General features: G+C 47.7%; 1 protein-coding gene across 1 annotated transcript in view; it reads right to left on the minus strand.

Moving 5' to 3' along the window:
- NXN (nucleoredoxin) overlaps positions 1-13541 on the minus strand; it is a 168384-nt gene that overhangs the window by 23273 nt on the left and 131570 nt on the right. Inside the window, exons 2-5 of the mRNA XM_004483797.5 lie at positions 6082-6199; positions 4100-4233; positions 3554-3654; positions 662-768 (exon numbers count right to left, since the gene is read on the minus strand). Coding sequence (XP_004483854.1) covers positions 662-768; positions 3554-3654; positions 4100-4233; positions 6082-6199 — 460 coding nt within the window. The remainder of the gene's footprint in view (positions 1-661; positions 769-3553; positions 3655-4099; positions 4234-6081; positions 6200-13541) is intronic.

Here is a 13541-nt window from a genome sequence, read left to right on the forward strand (position 1 = left end):
AAAATTTAAAATTTTCAAAAAAAAAAAAAAAAAAGCAAGAAAGACCTGACCTGACTGGGAGAAAGCTAGGAAGAGGTATTCATATCATAAAGAATAAAAACATGATTTGTCCCATTAATGGTTATTATGTCTGAAAGACACACTAATCAGTGCACGAGGAGCAGTTTTCCAAGTCCTAGTTTTCATCATGCTCAAGAAACCAGTTTTCTCACCTAATAGCTACTACCCACTCAGCCCTCACTATTATGTTACTAACCTATTAATGCTCTCAGCAATTCTTTCAGGCAGAGATTTATTAGGCAGATGAGGAAACTGAGGCTCACAGACTCTGAGTGATAGAACCAAAGACTGATCCCAGATCTGTTTAACAGTAAAAGCTCTGGAGAGAACGTGGGCCTAAGATGCCCATCAAGTCATTTGGCGTGAGGGCCACCTGCCCAGCAATGCCAGGTGGAAGCAGCCACCTTATCAACAGCTTTTTTGAGGTATAAGTTACCTACCCAAAAAATCACCACAAGCAGTTTCTAAGATGACGTGAAACATGGCCACGCATGGGAATAAAGATGCTCTTCTCCCTCTCAAAGGAAGGCCAAAGACACGGTGAGCCCGGATGAGCAGGTTTCCAGGGAGCCTGTCCAGAGCCAGAGCCTGGGGTGCCTACCTTGGATGCCATAAAGCCGGTTGAGGCGTGACCGCCGGGCCTCGTCAGTGTAGGGGACAGCGAGCCAGGGCATCTCACTGAAGTACTGCTTGAACGACTCCTCTGACCTGCATTGGGACACACAAGAACAAGGCTCTTTTATCCCCGGCTGCAGCACCACCCCCCACCTCCTACCACGTCGTAGCCAGCGCCTCTGCTGGGGCATCTAACATCACACTCTTCCTCAGGCACCAGGTCACAGGATGGCACTATTCCACATTCCCCAGGAAGCAGATGCTTCCGCACGACAGGTGGATCCCAAACCATAAAGTGCCAGGCCATTTCAATGGCCCACTTCCCGACAAACCAAGTGAACTCACGCCAGACTTCTCAGTTTTCAACACAGACAGGTCTCACTTCCTTTTTTCTTTTTAAGATTTATTTTTTATTTATTTCTCTCCTCTTCCCCCGCCCCCGTTGCCTGCTCTCTGTGTCCATTTGCTGTTGTGTTCTTCTGTGTCCGCCTGCATTCTTGTCAGAGGTATCAGGAATCTGTGTCTCTTTTTGTTGTGTCATCTCACTGCGTCAGTTCTCTACGGGTGCGGCGCCACTCCTGGGCAGGCTGTGCTTTTTTCACGCAGGGCGGCTTTCCTTGTGGGGGCGCACTCCTTGAGGGTGGGGCTCCCCTACGCAGGGGACACCCCTGTGTGGCATGACACTCCTTGCGCATATCAGTGCTGCGCATGGGCCAGCTCATCACACGGGTCGGGAGGCCCTGGGTTTGAACTGTGGACGTCCCATATGGTAGGTGGATGCTCTATCAGTTGAGCCAAATCCGTTTCCCTCAGTGCCTTTTAAAAGGGGTCTAGATAAACACAGTGATGCTACATTGCCCGTGATACTTCTGACCTGTGCCGGTAACAATGACATGAGCAGGACCACTGTGACAGTGTGAGATTATTTATGAATTCCAAAAACAGAGATTACATTTGTACACTGGTCTGTTCCTCTGGGTGTATTGATTTGTATTTGACTCAAAGGTTTTACGTTTTCTTGATTACATCAAGATTGATTAGGGCTTTGATTTTTATTTGATCAGTAGGGTGTGACTCTCTGCCCCCTTGGTGGGCTGTATAGATGGAAACTCACTCAAGAAGACACACAGAAGAAGATACACCGAAGAAGAGAGAACCTGGTTAGTTTTGATCCTGGGACCCCGAGGAGAGTTGAGCAGTTCACCTGATAGCTGAAGAGAAAGAGCCTTGAGCAGCTGAGAAGGCCTGGAAAGAAACGAGCCCTCCAGCCCACAGCTGAGATGAGAAGAAGCTGGGCCCATGAAACCTTAAGAGGAAGAGGAAGGCTGAACCCTCTCAAACATTGCCCACCATCTTGCTTCAACACGTGGCAACAGACTTTGGTGAGAAAGTACCTCTCACGGTACCCTGAGTTGGACTCGTCAGGGCCTTGTAACTCTAAGTTTTACCTCAAGTAAATACCCTTTAAAAAGCCAACAGATTTCTGGTACTTTGCATCAGCAGCCCTTTGGCTGACTAATAAGTTTATTATTTTTTTTAATTTTAAACATTTATTCTGAAATAATTTCAAACTTACCGGACAGTTGCAAAAATAATATAAATCCATACAGTGAACTCCAACATACGCCCACCCCAGATCCCCAGATCAACCAACTTTTAACATTTTGCCACATTTGCCATTTCATTCTCATCATCTACACATCTATCTTCTAAACATTTGAGAGTAGGTTGTACACATTATGCTCCTTGAACACTTAATACTTCCATGTACATTTCCTGAGAACAAGGATATTCACTTATGTCACCACCTTAAGTGCAGTTATCAAGTTCAGGAAATTTAACAAGGATATAAAGCTTAGAGTCTAAATTCCCATTTTTTTATATAGGACCACACCTTTAAGCCATATGATTCTATTTATAAGAAACTCTAGGAAAGACAAATCTAATTTAGTGATAGAAAGCAGATCAGGATTGCCCAGGACTGGGGTTTGGATTGGGGGCTGGATGAGAAGGAGCACAAGGAACCCTCTGAGTGATGGAAAGTGATGGAAATAAATGTTCTGTATTTCGCTGTGGTAATAGTTATACTTGCGTATATTGATAAAAACTCCTTGAACTGTATACCTAAAATACATGCATTTTATGGTCAATTATACCCCAAGAGAGTGGTGTTTTAAAAGCTTTAAACAAGTGATTACTCCAGCCTGGAGCAGGGGAGGGGACCACAGGGCCACGAACACGGGGTCCCACGGATGCTGAAGACCCAGCAAGGTACAAAATGCCCTCACCTTAGAGAACCGCTGTGGACAGGAACTTAAGAGGCAGAAGCCCCTGGTGACCCAGTCTGAACTGGGGCTGGAGTTCTGATTAGCAAAGCCAGAGAGAGGGCAAAAATCAGGGAAAGTGAGGCTAAAGGAACCAACACACTCCAGGAAGGATTTCTGCCCTTCTTATTTTTGTGACTCCTTATCCATGTGCATTCAAATGGCCCCCAGACAAAGCACATGATCGTACACCCAGACCAAAACCACGTCCTAGTCCATTAATCTCTGGCTCTTTTCCATCCTCCCACCTCCACATCCTTTTATTGCAATTCAAAAAGGTGAGCAAATCAGAAAAAAGTCCTGATCCCAAATGACCCAGGCCTGAACTGGAACATACCCCAGTATTTAAAGCAAAAACAGGTTTTTCTCAGCTTCCCTTCAATTACATGACTATATCTGGGGGGAAAAAGTGTCAATAATCCAAGGTATGTCTTCCCCAATCCCCACCTCCAAGCCCTACAATAAAGAAGTAAAAAATGAAGAAGAAATAAAAGGATGTCAACCACCCACAGAAAAGGGACACCACCACCGCCACCGTCACCGGCACACATTACCTGTCTGCACTAACAAAGATGATCTCAAATTTCTGGCCTGCTTCCTTGATCTTCCGGTAGGACTCCACCAGGACCCGGGTGAGGCTTCGGCAGGGAGGGCACTGAAAGACAAGAGCAATGGCATACCTGCTTCTTCCCACTTCCCGGCTGCCTACCATCAGCTGTCAGGTAAACGACACTTCAGTGACAGCAAAACCCAGTTTATAAAAGAGTGGGAACAAGCTTTCCCTCTTGGCGGCAAGCACCCAGCCCAGGCTCCCCATACCGCATGCTTGGCAGCAGGCAGCAGCTAAGATGAAGAAGCCCTTTAGGGACCACTGGAAGCCTCATCAGAAGGGGTTAGGAGAAATATCCTTTTAGACCATTTGAAAGAAGTCATTTCTTGCCGCCCTTATCATTTATAATAATAAACACTTATTGCATGCCCCTAAAGCATCAGGCACAGGAGAAGGCTACCACGCCAGCCCTGGGCCACGCATCCCTGCCTGAGCTGAGTCTTGGTGGTGACAGGACAGCTTCCAGACTAAGGAAGGCCCAAACACTCACCCAGTGTGCAGAGAAGTAGACACCCACGTGAGAACCTTCCAGGCTGCTGCTCTCCAGGGACTGCCCGTTATTTCTAAGCAAAGGCCCAGCAATGACTTCCCGGAAGGGTTTAGGTCCCCAGGGGAATTCCAGACCTGAAACAGACAACAGGAATGTTAAGACACGTCATGATGGCCTCTGATCAGGAGGCCTCGGAGCTGCAAAGCACGACAACTTTATCATCCAACAACATTTGTTAACACATCCATAGGCTCTGCAGCTAAAACAGAACCCACGCCTGGCCGAGCCCTCCTTACCCTCTCAGGGCAATGCTTCCCAAACCTGGATGATCACAGGGTCTACCTCCTGGGGAACTTCTGAAAAGTACCGATGCCCAGGTCACACCTGAGACTCAGGACCCAAGAACAAGGCTGAAGGTGTATGTTTAAAACAAAACAATCTCCTCAGGTAGTTCCGCTGAGGGTCCAGGTCTAAGAATCAATCAGCTCTTAGTCATGAGTTTATTCAATGCAACCCTAGAATCAGTGGTTCTCAACTTGGACTGCATTTTAGAATCACTGGGAAACTTAAAAAGATGATGCCTGGGTCCCATCCCCAGAGATTCTGATTCAGTCAGTCCGAGCTGGGGTTCAGGGAACTAAGTGAGAATTTAAGGTTAATGAAAGGACAGAGTAAAAATCTACCCAACCCAGATGATCAACTTTGTGAAGACACTTAAGCCTTAGGCAGGAAGAGTAAATAAAATGCTCCCAGCTCAAGAGAGCAGTGTTTTCTCACAGGGTGGTCCAAGTCTCCAAAATTGCTGGGGAGACCTGGGTGCAGCACTGCTTGGCTAAAAATGCAGCTGGTCTGATAGGATTAACTGATTCATCAGACCATTTTTGCTAGTAACTTTGGGGGATTAGAAATGTAATTGCTATAAAATCTCTCTGGATAATCCAAATGAATTACTAAGAGATGTCTGAAAAAATAAAGAACAGATTCTAAATTCATAGGCTGAAGCCCTCAAATGAGCACAAGTGGAAAATTCTGCCATCAGCTTCAACAGACATGATGAAAATGATAAGACAAAAATTGTATTAACCCATGTGTCATTTTGCAGAATTTTGTATTCATTTTCATATACATTTTACTTTTTTCAATAAAAGGGGATTTGCTTTTTTTAAAAAAAAGCTGAGCCCATCCTGAAACAACTGAATCCAAAATCTCTGGGGATGGGGGGCAAGGGAATCTGCATTATTTTTAACAAGCTTCAGAGAAGGGTTGTGTGCGTGCTTAAATTTGAGAAGATAAAGACTTGGCTCTTCTCAAGTCCTGGTCTTTTACGGAGAGCAAGTCTTTGAAACAGGTGACATTTTCACTAGGGAAATTTTTGACCATGGTTGAATCCTCTAACTGGATCAACGGTGAAGGAGAGATCTTTCAACCCTTTCCTGACTCCAGGGCGAGGGGGAAAGCAGCCACAGATCTCGAACGGCCGGAGCAGGGTGACACGAGCCAGTGGTCGAGCCGGTGGTCCAGCCGGGCAGTGAGGCCGCAGGCGGCAGGGTAAGGAGAGCCTCGCGGAGACTGCCGGCTTTGTCGCAGCAGTATTTACTCAGGGGGAAAAAAAACCCATACTTGCCAGCCTGTAACTGGTAAGCGACAGCTGCCATTGAAAAAGCATTAGAAGGCAGTACCTGGGCTCTCAGCTGCTTCCTAACAGCTTCTTCAGACCTCAATGTGGAACTGCCTTTTTCAGATTCCCTCCCCTTCAGCCCATGAATCATAGTTCCTCAGGGGTCATTCGGATCCTTTTAAAAACCTTAACCATGACTGAGGGAATACTGTAATTTCAGCAAGACAAGAATATCTTCTAGCCACGTAAACCCACTTGCATACACTTCATCTGTACTCTCTTGGCTGAAGGGGACGAGCGTCGACAGGGGATGGGAGGTGGAGCTGGGTAAAAAGAACACAGGGAGGGCGTGCCCAGGTGGTACCTTCTGGGTCATCGCGGATCACCAGCAGCCCATTCCTGCACACGACCTTCCCTGTGGTGGCATCTAGGAATATGAGCGATGGAATGTTGGAAATGCGGTATTTGTTCCAAAGCTTCAGCTGTTAAAAGACAGGTAAAAAAGAAAGGTGGTTAGGTCCAAACCAGATTAACTGTAGAGTTCTTTTGAGGCCCTCAGGCCTGATGGGTAGTCCCACTTGCCCCTCTGTAAGGGTGCAGGGGACCCCAAGTCCCACTGAAGCTGGCCTCTCCTGCCTCTCCCATGGACAATTTCTTTAAAAAGCACCAAGATGGATTATGCATTTTTAGCCCACAGAGAGCACAGCCAGGTGAGGAAGGAAGAAGGGAAGCTGCTCAGCAGTGCTTTCCCACCCGACTCCTGTCTGCGGGCACGGCAGCCAGTTGCTCCCCTGCTCCGTGGGGTCTCCTTAGCCCCAAGGGAGAAGGGGTGAGAGTGTCTAACAGAAGACCAGGAAGTGACGTCCACCCTGCTCATCCAGTCCCCCCACCTCTGAACTTGGACTATCTGCAGTCATTACACGTGTGCCGTTCAGCCTGCCAAACACGAGGGGAGCAACAGGCTGAGCCAGCCCCAACCCTCGGCTCTCGGCGCCACTCGAAACAGCCCGCAGTCTACTGGCAGGTTCCTAAGGTTGACCGTGCAAGTGCCAGAGGGCCAGGGTCTAGGAGGCATGAGGCCGAAAAAATGTGACAGCAGCAGCCCCTGGGCTAGGACCTGAGGATGGCAGGCACCTTTGCTCACTGCCACCACCATAAAACCCATTTCAGGGGCCTCTTCGGTGCTCTGAACTTAACCGCCAAGCCTAAAAAGCTACACAATTAAATGACATGTCTAACTACCAATGCACCTCCAGAAAAGGAAGAGAGAAGGAAACGGCAGTGCGGCCCAATGGTTAGGCCGCTCGGCTGGCGCCTCCACTCCAGGGCCCAGACGGCAGGGCTGGCCCTCCCTCCCTCCCTCCACCCGGGCCCTGGCACAGAAGAGCAGGAGCACGTCCAGGGAAGTGGGCACCAGAACTCCAGCCCCACACAGCAGAGGGAAAGGCACGCGTGGTTATGATTACTGCTTTTAATTCCACCCCAAGCAATGAGGGAGTGGACCAGGCTATCTGCCAAGAAACGCTAGGCTCCCCGTGTGTGGGGACCTGCGTTTTGGCAGGAAGGGCTGTGGGACCCCACCTTAAACTGGGTGGGTCCCGCCTCAGCGCTGCATGTTTTCCCAGCCCCGTGCTTCCTGTGGGCTCAGAAAGCCAGCTGGGACCTCCGAAAAAGAATGACTCTGCACATTCGTTTCTCAATGACCACTATGGCATCATTCCAGAGAAACCCGATCCGGGACTCAGTTTAAACATGTTAAGAGGGGAGTTTGAACAAGAGCCTGACCCTGCGGCCACCGAGATTGCCCTCGCAACTCTGCTGGTGCAAGGACCCAGCCAGGTTAATTTAAAAGAAAGAAAGAACAAGATGATTGTGTTGGTTGTTTTTTTCCCCTGGTTTAATAAGTAACTATTAGAAAAAATGGGGAAACAGAGCAAAACACAAAAATTGAGATAAAAATCACCCCTGACTCAACAGTTAGGAAAGCTGAGACCACTTTCTACTTCCACGAGCGGCAGATGAGAGCGCCCATTTCCTAGAACATTCACCAATACTATCACTAACATCTTTGATTTTAATTTGATAGGAAAAAAATGACACCTCATTTTTGTTGTTCTCTTTTACTCACTGATGTTTAGACAGGATACAAACACACATCGGCTATGTTCTAAACAGATTCGGGGAAGAGCAAGGCAGCGTGGCTATGTGTGTGGCAGTCGGAGGAGTCCCTGCCCTCATGGGGAACACAGGCAGTGGGTGAGAATGTAAAGAATTTCAGATACGTGTAAGTAATAGAAAGAAGGCACAGCGCAGTAAGAGCGAAGGCACGGGGGGGTACCCATTTTCGAGAGAGTCGTCTTGAAAGGCGCATCTGAGGAAAGGACCTTTGAGCACAGACCTCAGTAATGAGATGGCGCCTGCCACCTGCACATGGGGGGAGCCCGTGCCGAGGCCGAGCCGGGAGGCTGTGCTCACGAAGGCTGGGGCGGGGGAGCCAGGGAGAGCGAGGGGCCCTCGGGCCTGGGTCTGTCAGGCCCTGCGGACGGTGGGCTCACCCTGGAATTTTATTCTAAGTATAATAGGAAGCCCCTAGGGGCTTTAAGTGGGGGGTGGGGGGTGGTATGATCTGATTCCCGTTAAAGGTCAGTGGGGAAGGACAAGGACAAGGCGGGAGACCAATTAGAGAGGTGCCTGCTATCAGCCCAGGCAGGAGGTGGGGGCGGCAGGGACTCGGCTGTAGGCAGCAGAGAGTGAGGATGTGACAGGTTTTGAAGACAGAGTCAACAGAGTATGTAGACAGACTGGATGTCGGAAGGGGAGTAAGGGAAGAGAAAGATCAGGGATGGACCTTGGTCTGGGGGCTTGAGCACAACAGTGTTCTGAGTCCCATTAACCAAGATGGAAAGCAAGGGAGGGGGAACAAGTCTGAGAGGGAAAAATCAAGATTGGACACATCAAGGCTGAGGTGCCTATTAGACATGCAAGGAGGCCCCTGGACTTGAAAATCTAGACTCTGTGGGGAGGCGGGAGCTTGAGAAGTCAAGCAGGGACGTCAGTGATTACACGTCCTCAAGGTCAGGGGCCTGGATGAGGTTGGCCAAGAAGAGGCCGCGGCTATGGAAGAGATGCCGCGACAGAGCAGGATCTCCAGCCCTTGAGACTGAGAAGGAGTGACAAGTGAGGGAGAAGGGAAGCGAAGAGACCCGGGTGACCCAAAAGGCAGGTGAAGAAGGTGTTGTGAAGAGGAAGGTGTAAGCAACTGGGTCAAATGCTGCAGCATTTTGAGTAAGATGAAGACCAAGAACAGACCCTTAGGGAAGCAGATGTGGCTCAAGCAATAGGGCTCCCGTCTACCTTATAGGAGGTCCAGGGTTCGATTTCTGGGGCCTCCTGGTAAAGGCAAGCTGGCCTGTGCAGAGTGCTGCCCCATGCAGGAGTGCTGGCCCACGCAGAGAGCTGGTGCAGCAAGATGATACAACAAAAAGAGAACAGAGGAGAGATAATAAGAGATGCAGCAGATCAGGGAACTGAAGTGGCACAAGAGAACTATCACCTCTCTCCTACTCCAGAAGGTCCCAGGATCAGTTCCCAGAGCCGCCTAATGAGAATACAAGCAGACAGAAGAACACATAGTGAATGGACACAGGGAAGAGACAATAGAGGGAGGGGGGAGAAATAATAAATAAAATCTTTAAAAACAATAGACCATTAAATGTGTAATTAAACAAGATCATGCATGACCTTGACAGTAGAGAGGGGAGTCAGGGAAGCCGTGGAGTCAAAAGATGGCCTGGAGTGGAGGTGGGACAGGAGGAGGCACATCTCTGTCCAGCACATGAGCCTGAAGTGGGCCTGGGAACCAGTCAAATTTAAGCCCTCTTGCCAACACGTGAAACACCCAGATGAAGATGAGAAAAAGAAGAAAGATTATAAAAAGAGAGAGAAAATGGCACATAAGGGGGCTGAGGCAGTGACTAGAGACAATTCTCTTTAAGAGTTTTGCTGTAAAGGGAGCAGAGAAATGGGGTGGTAGCTGGAAACACATATGATGTGCTCAGAGGGAGATATTTTAAAGATGGAAGAAACTATTACATGTTTGTCTGCTGATGGGGATAATCCAACAGAGAGAAGAAAAAAAATTGAAGAAAGGGAATATACTGTAAGAACAAAGTCCTGGAATAGGCAAGATGATGGCATCTAGGTCACAAATGGAGAGATAGATTTGTAAAAACAGCTCATTTCATTTTAAAAGTGGTTTTTTACTTGAATCACTTGGGTTTTGCTATTAGCAAAAAAAAGACTCTATCTTCTCAACAGTATACCATTTACTTCCATTATCTTATAGAACTATTTGAATATTGGCCAGAACTTCTAGAACAATATAGGTAGCAAGTATCCTTATCTTCTACCTGACTAAAATGGAGATATCTAATATTTTACTGTCAAATATGATAGATTAGTGATTGGTTTGGGACAGGTATATAAATGAAGACAGGCAGAGAAAGACCCAGAGAAAGGAAGCCACCGCTTCTGACCCTGCCGTGTGAGAGAGGACTCGAGGACCGCTGGCAGCCAGAGCTTAACCACAAAGCCCCCCGGAGGCTGGGCCCACGGAGTAGCTCAAGGCTGACAGTCCACAGCTGAACCCGGGAAGAAAGCAGAGCCGCCGAGACTGAGAGGAGGCCCGGAGAGAGACAAGCCCCGTGCCCGGGTACCTGCAGCGAGCTCTGGGAGACAGTGGGTTCTGGAGGGGAAGGCAGGGACCTCAGCAGAGATCAGCTGCCATCTGGCTTCACCACGTGGCAGGACCCCAGGGTCACCAGTAGCTGACTTTGGTGAGAAAGCATCTCTGATGGTGCTCTGACTTGGACATGTCTTGGCCTCAGAACTGTAAGCCTTTACCCTAAATAAAACCCCCATTATAAAAGCCAACCCATTTCTGGTACTTTGCATCAGCAGCCCTGAGGCAAACTAAGACACTCTCCTTACCTTCTTAGAAGAAATCCCCCCTCCTCACATATTGTTACAGGATCGCTAGGGTCATCTTCCCCAGGGCTTTGAATTTCCACAAGCAGAAGGTACCTTGTAATGAGACTTGCTCTTTGGATGGCTAGACTGTACCTTAAACTGTAGCCTGGAGCCTTAACTATAAAGCTGGCAGAAGCTACCTGATTACAATAGAGCAGCGTGAAGGTAGACACCCCTATTACACTGAGATGTAAACATGAGATGGGCTTTTGGCTAGATCCTGTTAAAGCAATGTTGGGGTTCCAGCACCTGGGCAGCTTAGCCTCTGCTTGCTTGGTCACCCAGTGTGGCTCAGGGCCATCCGCAGCTGACCAAGTAAAGATGTTCTGTCAGCCTTTTGCCAGATAAGGAGGAACTCAACTTCTTCTGGGCCCCTCCTACAAGCAGAAGGACTCCACTCTAACACCTTCCCCTGCCCTGCCCCAAACCACCACAAATACCCCTATCTGCTCTCTCAGAGCTCTCCTGGGGGAGGAGTCATCTAATCTTCCCTCTCTACCTAAGGACCCTCCCTCTCCTTTCCCATCAGGCTTCAGGAGGACAGGAGATCTTGGCTTACATTTTATCCACTCCTTGTCAGGCCCACTGGTTTAGTGGGAAAACATTCTGCTTCTAGACCCATATCTGATGCTAGGAAGCTGATCCTTCTACAGGCTAACACGGCATGGTCTGACTTGGTATGGCAGTGCTTTACTCAGGAACTTTCTATCATTCATCAGAGAGCTGGGTCTAAAGACACGCAGTGGGCTATCTTTCTCAGGTTATGGTATCAGGATTGTAAATAGGTTTGAAAAATGATCTGAGGGAGGCTGACTTTTTCTGTGCTCTGAAATAGTGCTTTAGGCACAGGAATAATCATTCCAACCATGTCAATTTTGATATCTGAATCAGAAAGTGAACCTTACAGTAGAGAAGTCACATAGGCCCACTTTGATGATTCTCTTATGCTGCCTGGAAATGAGAAATGCTTGCACTTAAATAAATGATCAAAAAGATTTGCCTCTGTACCTTTATCGAGTGTGTGTGATGTCGAAAGTCCACTAAAGGTTTTTTAAAAGGCCTTTTAAAACAGTGGTTTCATAACTATTTTTGGGTCACAGACACTTTTGAGGATAAAAGCCATGGATTCTTTCCCCAGAGAAATGCATATACACAAAAAATTCCTGTGCATAATTTTACAGGGTTCACGAATCCCTTGAAGCCTCTTAATGAATCTGTCTGATCCCCAAGTCTCTGGACCCCAGATAAGGGATGCCTGTGTTAAGAGTGCATTTTAGGGCGATGGACACGGCCCAGTGGTTAGGGCATCTGTCTACCACATGGGAGGTCCGCGGTTCAAACCCCGGACCTCCTTGACCCATGTGGAGCTGGCCCACGCACAGTGCTGATGCGCGCAAGGAGTGCCCTGCCACGCAGGGGTATCCCCCACGTAGGGGAGCCCCATGCGCAAGGAGTGCACCCCATAAGGAGAGCCGCCCAGCGCGAAGGAAAGTGCAGCCTGCCCAGGAATGGTGCTGCACACACAGAGAGCTGACACAACAAGATGACGCAACAAAAAAAGACACAGATTCCTGTGCTGCTGACAACAGCAGAAGCGGACAAAGAAGAACAGCAAATAGACACAGAGAACAGACAACCAGGGTTGGGGGGGGGAAGGGGAGAGAAATAAATAAATAAATAAATAAAAATAAATAAATAAATCTTTTTCCAAAAAGTGCATTTTAGTGTATTGTGTGTCTTGACTCTGATTCAAAAGGAGAGTTGTAATTTTGCTATCTTTATTCCTGCCTTGAAAATATTTTATAACATCAACATTTGCCTAAAATTAAAATGATATAATAGTGAAGAGTGTATTAAAAAACTGTACTGCCACTATGGTCCTAAACTCATTCAGAACTTATTACCATCTGTGGTCTCCAAGTCATCCCTTCACCTTCACAAAAGGGAGTATCAGAAGCGCCCAGGACTGAGAGTTAACTACACTCAAATACACACACATGTATAACTACACATACATATGTGTGTGTATATATATACACACACACATGTCCCCAAATATATATAGATCCACCCTCAGAAAGTGAGCTCACCTTCTTCCTGTTACTATGCTATAACACAGAGTAAGAGTCGGGACCGTAAGTGCTTCCTCGTCATCTTAAAGCTCCTTCTTGGGAGGAAGCACGGTAGTGTAGAAAGAAAGCAGGCTCCAGGGCAGCTGGCTTTCCCCCCGGCCCTGCCACCAAGGCGGCATCAGCAGGTGACCTGGTACATCAGACTCTGAGCAGGCCAGGCCCCCTCCCTTGGAACGGCTCTACCCATGTCACAGGATGACCAGACTTTCGTGAGATGTGCGTGGAGGCTAAAGCACTGCACACACGGAGCACATCATTAATATTTGGATCTTTTTATGCTTATTTCCCCCTTGTCTTGTCAGCATCTTCTTCAAAATTCATGTTCCTGTTACCTCTATTTCAAAGGTAATCAATCAACATCATTTGTAGGCTGAAGATAAAACTATTCAGAGAACAGGATTTCCTTCTGTAGCAAGTGGTATCTTTGCCATAAACACTTTCTCTAAAACACAACATAGTTTTTGGCCAGTATGGTCTCTGCCATTTTTCAGTCCTCTCTCTTCTTTTTCCTCCTTTTGGATTTCCAGATTTTTAAAAGGAGCATCTGGATTTTTTTTTTCAACTCTGACTCTGTGGACCTTGCTTATCTTTTAACTTAAAAAAATCTCTGACCCTGCATCTGAGTCCAACAGGAATTCCCACTTCGTTTCCTCGCCTTCTGGCC

The sequence above is a fragment of the Dasypus novemcinctus genome, chromosome 21 (genome assembly GCF_030445035.2).
Source record: "Dasypus novemcinctus isolate mDasNov1 chromosome 21, mDasNov1.1.hap2, whole genome shotgun sequence".
NCBI lineage: Eukaryota > Metazoa > Chordata > Mammalia > Cingulata > Dasypodidae > Dasypus > Dasypus novemcinctus.